At 41.7% G+C, this 9,413-nt stretch overlaps 1 protein-coding gene across 1 annotated transcript; it reads left to right on the forward strand.

Annotated features, from left to right (window-relative positions):
- The first annotated feature begins 41 nt into the window (after positions 1-41).
- Positions 42-2,274, forward strand: LOC111079323 (phospholipid-transporting ATPase ABCA3-like). Its single transcript, XM_041594818.1, has 5 exons — positions 42-139; positions 647-944; positions 1,009-1,647; positions 1,733-1,798; positions 1,860-2,274. The coding sequence occupies exons 2-5, from the start codon at positions 676-678 to the stop codon at positions 2,143-2,145; spliced, it is 1,260 nt and encodes a 419-aa protein (XP_041450752.1). The 5' UTR covers positions 42-139; positions 647-675; the 3' UTR covers positions 2,146-2,274.
- The last annotated feature ends 7,139 nt before the right edge of the window (positions 2,275-9,413 follow it).

Raw genomic sequence — 9,413 nt, forward strand, 5'->3', positions numbered from 1 at the left:
CACATTTGCGGTCGCAAACTGCTTTGTAAGATTTAACAGTGCCAATCTCTTGCCATACCACTTGAAGAAATACAAAATGAACTAAGTTTTATTTGCATTCCGGGATTAACCACAACAACACCGTTATGCCCTTGCCGAGGTATGTATTAAGCCACACACAATATGAACAGTTAGCTTAAGTTAATTAAACAATCTGAAGAATCGGATTATCCACACAGATTACAGTTTTTCCACAAAGTTTCACTTTTATTAACCCAAGAAAATGACTTGCACTAAATTACACGAAAACAACAAATTTATTGCGCTACGTACCGAGGTGGTTCTTTATTTTCTTCCTTTATGGCATGTCTTTCTTTTTCTCTTGTCGATCGCAGAATGCTCGCGTCGCTTCTCGCTGTTATCGCATCATACTATCGATCACAGCGAGTATCGCATACGTGACTTATCGCACTGGAGTATCACACAAATGACTTATCGCACTAGAGTGTTGCATAAGAGTTATCGCACAATAATATTGCATTAAAAAGATATCAGGTTAGGTATCGGGGCATGAGGGTATCGCTAAGGGCACTATGGGATGTGATGGGTACTCTTGTAACAGTATTTAAATTGAACATGCTAATGTATATACACATTTTTCTTACAGACATTCTGGATTGGGTGGAGGTGAGGTATATGCTTATTTCTGGTAGTTGCTACTTGTTGTGGCTGATTTTCGGCGAATACAGTACCACGTTGTGGTATGGCCTAAAATATATTGCTTGTTTTTGTTGTAAACGAAATGCAAGAACCAACGATCAAGATGAAGACGTGGCTGCTGCAGCCGAAAGGATAAGTAAAATGTCGAGCGAGGATCGCAAGGAGCATGCTTTAGTCCTGAACCGGGTCTCAAAGAAATACTGCTGCATGGCTGCCGTACGTGGAATATCCTTCGCTGTCCAGCCGTGAGTAGTCATTCAAGTGCAGCAATAACAATTACTTAAAAGCCAAGTCCCCAATTTACTGCAGGGGCGTGTGCTTTGGTCTGCTGGGTGCCAACGGGGCCGGTAAAACGACTACCTTCAAGATGATTGTGGGCGACATTGCCATGACGATGGGGAGTATTCACGTCAGAGACTGCAGCATGAAATTCCGCCCCACGGCAGCGAGGCGGCAGATCGGCTACTGTCCCCAGCACGACACGCTCTTCGACTTCTGCACAGGCCGTCAAACACTCAGGATCTTCCTTTTGCTGCGCGGCACACGCCGGAATCTCCTCAAAAAAGTCTCGGAAAAGCTGGCCACCGACTTTGGCTTTTTTGCGCACCTCGACAAAAAGGTCAAGGACTACAGTGGCGGCACTAAGCGAAAGTTAAACGCAGCGGTGGCCGGTGAGGGCTCATCGCTCATTTGTCTGGACGAGCCCAGTTCTGGGGTCGATCCGGCCTCCCGGCGCCATGTGTGGAATGTCCTCTCCTCGCTGCGGGACATGGGGAAGGCGGTGCTGCTCAGCTCTCATAGCATGGAGGAGGTGGAGGCCCTCTGCACGCAGTTGGCCATTATGGTGGATGGGCAAATTCATTGCCTGGGATCCCAGCAGCGCATCAAGAATAAGTTTTCCCAGTGTCTGGTGCTCAAGTTACATGTGGATACCGGAAGTCTGGAAAGGTGAGACCAGTCCGTTTAAACTTTAAAGTGTATTCGATCTCCAGATCGTAAAGAGATAACCCCACAAACCCACCCACCCACACAGCATGGCGTACACTGTACTGAAGGTAAAGAATCAAATGGAATCGGACTTTCCCACGGCATCGCTAGAGTAAGTTGCATTTCAGACCAGCCAAACATACTCACCTCACTCGTAATGACTGCTCATTCAGGGAAGAGTTTGGTGGCAGGCTCACTTACCACATACCCATTGCCAAAATGAGATGGTCGAGGGTGTTCTCATACGTTGAGAGAAATCGCAGCCCTTGGAAGGTGGTGGACTACTCTCTGACGCAGCCGTCGCTGGAAGATGTATTTCTGGACATTGCCAAGAAGAAAGCGAACGAAAAGAAACAACAAAAGAATCAATACAGGCAGCCGAAGAGTCGTCCCCCCAAAAAGGATTCTCCGAAATCTGATAAGGATAATGGCCGCGCCACTAGGGTAACCAAGACATAAGCCTGTAGAAGTGTAGCGAGTGGGGGGCACGGCGAATTCGCCTAAAATAAACAAAGCGGAAAACGCTACTCAAAATACGCAAGTGAGAGGCGTCCGAGTGCTTTTGTTGGAGTGCTTTTTGTATGGAGCGTATCTACATGTGTCTTTTGTTTTGTTTGTTTTTTAGTTTATTGCGAGCGACTAATGAACTTTTGCTTTGCTCTACTCTACTCTCCCTCTCAGTGGGCTGCTCTCTCTGCCATCTATCTACCTCTCTCTGCCTCCTGTCTCTGTCTTTGCTGATTGTTGTCTTTTGTAGTTTTTCCATTCGTTCTCTCCCGCTCTTGGTTGCCTTCACCCAGGCATTCGCATTCAACTTGTTGATAGCGCACCATTTTTCTTTCCCCCTCTTTCTTCTTGCTGCTATTTGGTTTTTCTTTTGCTCAGCTCTTGTCAGATTTTTTCTTATCAGGCGAGAACAAATTGTTTCTGTATCTGTATGTCGCTGTGTGTGCCGGTGTGTCTGTGTGTCTGTGACCTGGGAAATGTGCGATTTTTGCCTGCCGTTAGGTGTCGTTGCGTTACTGTTGCTGTTGCTGCTGCTGCTGTTAACGCTAACGTGACCATGGCCGTAATTGATTGCCGCCTGCCTACTGCCGATAGCCTAATAAATTGATGGGACAGCCACCGCAGCGCAGCAGACGCAACAGCAACAGTTGTGGCAGTGGCAATGGCAGTGGGAACGGAAGCGCCAAAGTATCAGCTTGAAGAGGCTTTTGTTGCGCCTGCAGTCCAAATGAAACTGGTCAATAAATTGAAATCCCTAAATTCCTAAATGCAGCCATTACATTTTTATATTAGGGGATTGATTTTTGCCGACATTTGAGTCGCTGTTGGAATAGTAGTCAGTTTTTATACCCGTACTGAAAAAAAGGTTAAGGGTATATTAGATTTGTGGTAAAAGTGGATGTGTGTAACGCAGAGAAGGAAACGTCGACCCCATAAAGTATATATATTCTTGATCAGCATCAATAGCCGAGTCGATATAGCCATGTCTGTCTGTCCGTCTGTCTGTCTGTCTGTCTGTCTCGAAAAGGCCTCACCAGGCCAGAAACTATAAGAGCTAGGGCAACCAAATTTGGTTTCCAGACTCATGTGATATCCCACTGCTCAAGTTTTTTCAGAATTTCGCCCCGCCCCCTTCCGCCCCCACAAAGGACGAAAATCGTGGCAGGCACAATTTTAAAGATACGAAAAAACTAAAAACGCAGTATGGTGAATGCCCATATCTACCAGACTGCTGAATCTGAATTAGATCGGATCATAATTATAGCCAGAATGACGAAATTAATTTTCAGTTGCTTCCCCTGCCCCCCTCCCACAAACGACAACGAAACTCATTTTCCTTCTCGCTCGCACACTCTGCCGCGTTCAGTGCGCGAGCAACCCCTAACGGAAAAGATGTAGAATATGAATAGTACATCTATAATCTACATGTTAGATGTAAAATATACATTGTAGATGTAGATGAAAATAACAGATGTAGCAAAAAAATGTAATATGTAAAATTTTTTTTTTTAATTCTAAATTCTGAAAATCATATGCTCAAAAATGTAAATACTGACTGAGTACGGGTATAAGTAGAGTCGCGTCTTTAGAAGCGACTCACACGTCCTCTCGTTTTTTTTTTTTTAGAAGAAAATGGCATCTCCAGTTCTTTTTTTTCAAGCATAAACTATCTAAATATATTAAAAATACTACATAATGTTTTAAATAGTGTCAGGACACATTAAAGCGCTTAATCTTAAATTGGAAATGTAAATTAATAAACCCTTATATGCACATCATTACTAATCTCACAAATAGCCTATTCCTTGGCGATTCCTTAATTATTTAATATTATATATTTTATATATTCCCTTAAAGATGTCGTTGAAAATTTACTAAATCTGTCTGATTTAAATAGATTATAAAATTGTATATTTTAATCTTAAATATTTATATATTTTGTTCCTACCTATTATTTTGCTTTATTTAAAACAAAAAAAAATACGTTTATTATTCAAAACCGGAAAAATACATTTTATCATAAGGGTCAATAAACTTTTGTTACTTTTTACTTTCGAAGGAATTCTATAAATTCTGGATCTGATTCAGTCATAATTTGGAACAATTGTTAAGTATTATAGCTTCCCATACAATGTTATTATTTGCAACAGTTACTCAACATTATTATGTCATATCACAGCCCAAAGTTAATCCACGACAAAGCTCTATTTAAACAATGGAAAACCGAAAGCATTTTATAATAATATTAAAATTAAAATAAATATTCATGTGAAGTTTACTTGAACTCTGTTTCTCTGTTGCTTTTTGTGGGTCTGTTTCTGGGTCTCTGGATATGGGATATTGAAATCAAACAAAGGCAACAGCTGTTTTTTTATCCGCTTCTTCTCTTTCGAAACATAAGCTAAAGAGAAAAGAACAAAAGCCATTTATATGGATGGCATGACTCAAAGCGGACAACGTATCGAATCGAATCGAACCGAATGTATCGTATCGAGAAATGCACCGTTAGTTATCTTTCATGTCCAAAAGAAGCAAAAATATACACAAACAACACGTACATAACTATCTGTCTGTAAGCATGTGTTTGCACTCAAGTCAGTTGGCCAAAAAGAACCGGCTTTTTGAGCAAACCAGAAACAGAAAACAGCAGCAGAAAAAGCAGAAAAAAAACCACTCAAAAGTTCGCTTTACAGCTGTTTTCAGATAAACTTTCGATAAACTTTTGCCCCTGAACCAAAGCTTTGACTTTGCGCCAAAAGCTTGCTCTCTCATTTCCCCTTACGATATACGATTGAGTGAGTCGCGAGCTGGGTCTCTTCTGCTCAATGCCAATATGCCGGCTGTTGAAATGGAGTAAGGCGGAAAACAACGCAAAGCACAAGCAACAACAAAAAAAAAAAGTAAACAAAAAGCAAAGATAGCAAAGCAAAAACTAAGCTAAAAATGTGAATGCAATGGCTGGAAAACACTATCTACAAGTATCTGTGGAATACCCTCCACATTGTGGGAGGTAGATGAACCGACTAATGGTTTACTCTTAGCTGAATAGATGTGAAATATGTAGATCACTTGGAAACTAGGAAATACTCGTATATGTAGATCACTTGGAAACTAGGAAATACTCGTAACTAAAGTGGGAAAGCCTAACACGGTCCAAACAAACAAATATGAAAATTTCAATTCAGAAATTCCCAAAAATTAATAGAATGATGGAATTTCATTTTGTAAGAAATGTTTATTACAAATTTAAATTAAAAATAATAATGGGAATCAGAAACTAAGAAACTAGAATGCGCAACATATGGAATTCCATAAGATTATTTCAATATAATCGTGATTGCATTTATATTTGTTAGCTCCCATTTTCTTTTCTGTTTATTAATTTTGTTTTGGTCCCTTTGAAACGGAAATGACGGCACACGCAGTACAATGTAACGGTCTCTCTCTATTTTTTTTTTTTTGTATTCATATATTTTTAACTTTAGCGTGGCTTACAACTAGTAACAATAACAATAACAGTAAGGGTGATGGACAGGAAGGTGATGGGGTGTAGGGGTCGTGCGTCGAGCGGTACTGCCGCAAGGCATTGCTTCGCCGCCGCGAGGACACCTACTCCGTCCGTTCCTTGCGCCTTCTCTCCAGGGACCTAAGCGTTCTCATCACGCTACAGGCGAACACCGCGGCCGCTTCCCAGACTCTTGGCTCAGCCAGCATCAGCGGCACCAGATTTTCTGCACTTATTCTTTTCCCTGCAGCGGCTTCCAACTCCTGCCGCTCGTAGTCGAACCTATGGCACTCAAAAAGAACGTGCTGAACGTGACACCAATCCTGCGTCTCGTGGCCGAAGCGCTTGAGGTAGCTGCGGAAGCAGCCGTGCCCGCTCAGAGCCTGGGTGAGGTAGAAGTCTACCTGTCCGTGCTACCGCTCCACCCAGCACGCTATGCGCGGGATGAGGGTGTGCGTCCAGCGCCCTTTTTGTGAGCTGTCCCACCTTGCCTGCCAATTCTCCAAGCTGCTCCTCCTGGCGGCAACCTTCAGCTCGGCCACGGAGACGGTCTCTCTCTATGTGTGTGTGTGTGTGTGTGTGTGTGTGTGGCGTAGTGTTTGTGTCTCTGTCTGTGTGTACTTATGCCACCCATAAACCACATGGCGGAGCGGAGCGTGACACCAGCAACGACATCAGCAGCAGCGCGACTTCTGGCTTTGGCTTCCTGCAAAAAGTGTTGACAAAGCGTGCCAAAAAGCATCTTCCAACCCGAGCGAGCGCAGTCCCCTTCCTTCTTGTTGCCATTACAAAGATAAACATGGGACCCGCCATAGCCTGTCTTTACTGTACTTGAAGTAGGGGTCTGAGTCTATGCCACGCGACAACCGGGGCCATAAATTGTGTAAAGTTCTCTCCTAGTTCTCATCGTCCGCCTGGTTGAACTCCTCCATTCCATTCCAATCCATTCCGTTGCTCCGTTGCTGTTGCTGTTTCTGTTCTGTTTCTGGTTTGTTTGTTTGCCATTGCCCCGCTGTTTGTTTGCCCGTGCCGTTTGTTTGAAATTAATTAAAAGTTTATGTGATTGTTTTTTAGACCATCCACAAGTTTTCGGGACATAGGGCATACGCCACACCCACACCCACACTCACACCCAACCACCCACTCCCATAAAGCAATCTCAATAGAAACGCCACTCACTGTGGCACCCCACTCGAGAGCGGTTGATCATTCATCTTTTTGGGGTTTTGATTACATTGTTTTCATATTCAAATCGGTTCTAGCATCGATTGGGGGGTGGAAAGAAGTGTATATGGTGTGCTTGGGAGAGAATCCTTCTTCAATAACTTTTACTCTAGAACTCAGGCTAATCAACACAACCCATGAATCACCTAATTGAAAACTCTCTGTCAGATGCGTAAAAAATTCATAAGACAAATTTTCTGCTATTTGGCAAACATTTCTCAACCAGGTCTCCTCATTAATATTTGATGGCCAAAACATGGCGCTAATGAGACACAGACAGATACTCGTATTCACATTCCGTTTCTTAGGAATCCAGCACCGTTCATTCGAACGCCTAAACATGCAACCAATTAAAGGACAATGAATGGCATTGAACTTTAGAGACGCTTTTTGTTTGAGTACTTAAAGTGAGCCATGAAAAAGGAGCGCTCTGATTTCTGTGGAAAAACTTACCAATCTTTCGTCGCGCACGCCACAGGACAGGCGGCGCCGCATTGTTGGGTGATGAAGCCATTGCGCAGTTCAAAGTTCAATCAAATAAAGAAAATCTGCAATTGAAAAAATTGAATCATTAAAGAAACGCAGACAAAATATAATTATCCAGCACAGAGATTGTTTTAACAAAAAATTCATTAATTGCCTGATTGATTGAGTCGAGTTGGCGTTTCAAATGGGAACATGGTCCGCATATTGTTGGAAAAACCCTCGAGCAAACCCTAAGATAACATTCAACACTGAATTCCCCAAAAAATATCAAAATACCAACGGATACATCCGCCAGCAAAAAAAAACGTCAACGAATGTATGACAAGATTTGATTAATGGAGTCGCGATTCGCAGAGCAGCAACATCATTAGACTATTTATGCGCTAATTTTTTTTTTGCGCCGAAATATGCAAAAAGAGTAGACCGATTTTTTTTGCGAGTTTTTTTGTTGGTCAATTATGAGTATTTTGCCATCATAAATAATTTCGTGACACATTTTTTTGGGGCAGGAAAAAATAAGTTAGGAAATAAATTATGCTAGGCATTTGGAATTTCAATTTAGAAGAGATTTTGCGGAAGGGAAATGTTATCCCAAGTAAAGAGTCTTACCGGACGAGAGCTAGCTGGAGAGATTGAGAAGTCAAATGGTATGCCATTGATCGGGACGATCCATTGCAACGATCTCAACGGCCTCTATTATGGCCAAACTTTTTCGAAACAATTTTAACACTTACTTTCCAATAATCTCTGAACTTATGCAAATTATAATTCAAAAAAAATCCTCCATGAAATATTGAGTAATTTTCAACAATGTCTACTCAAAGTTTTGTGCATATTTTGTATTGCTAAGCGGATTATAGAACCCCCTGACAACAATCAATAATTATTCACTAAATAAACAAAAGACAAACAAAAGATCTTCAAAGGTAGTTGATAAATCAACAAATGGCCATAAGCCGTAGGCAAATTTGGCCATATACAATGCTCGAAAACAATAATAATAATATTCCCAGACAACAGTCATAATTCTACAAACATTTCTTGAATGAAATTCCGCAACAGACGAATAGATTTTATATCTCCCGAGGAAAAAAACAAACAATAATAAATAATTCGGCACCTCGATAATGCCCATAGCTTTCATCATTATATACTTTTTGAGTGTTCAGTTTTATGGGTACTCTCCCGCTCTCACTCTCTCTCTCTCTCGCTCGCTCTGCTGCGTCATGTCTCTTATCAGCGGTTTCTGGTACTGCGGCTGCCTCCAACGATTGTCGCCTTATCAGGGACCGACCTTGACTTTATATCTCAAAAATTAGTGGAAGGGGCCTTTCAATCTAAATTTCGTTTCCACTCAAAGCGCGGACCGTGGCCATAGAGTCAATGAACCACAAGACGCGCAGAACGATTGTGGAGCAACAGTTCTCTGGAAGGTTTCGTTTTTTATTCTGATTTCAGTTTTTGATTCCGAATAAAAATCAAGAGCAGAGCAGTAGAGCAGCAAAACGAGCAGAATTCAATTAAACTTAATTAAGGGGCACGCTTTTTGGTTTACAATTTCATGATAAGCCATAAAATATAAAGGGGGCAAACCACGCAATAAAAATCCCATGTACAACTGAAAGAACATTAGAAGAGCATTATATATTACCCTGGCACACAGATTTGTATTTTCCCTGTTTAGATTACACAGGGTTCATAGGGAAAGAGAGGAATGTGGCATACGGAATTCATTTAAAATGATTAATCCCCCTGCCACCCTCACCCACAGGGTATTCAAAATATACAGAATACATTGCAATATTTTATTATATTTCTTATTTATTGGACTGTCATTTTTGATGCCATGAATTCCCTTTGTTGACTGTCGATTGCGCTGCTGTCCAAGAGGTTAATCTTTTGGCGTGGCACGAGGGGCAGCCCCAACAGATAGTGGTAGATGCGGGGCATAAAGAGGGGGAGTGATGATAGTGTTATAACTGCGCACAAAATGTATTTGCAATTA

Source organism: Drosophila obscura, unplaced genomic scaffold, assembly GCF_018151105.1.
Source record: "Drosophila obscura isolate BZ-5 IFL unplaced genomic scaffold, ASM1815110v1 contig_37, whole genome shotgun sequence".
Classification (NCBI taxonomy): domain Eukaryota; kingdom Metazoa; phylum Arthropoda; class Insecta; order Diptera; family Drosophilidae; genus Drosophila; species Drosophila obscura.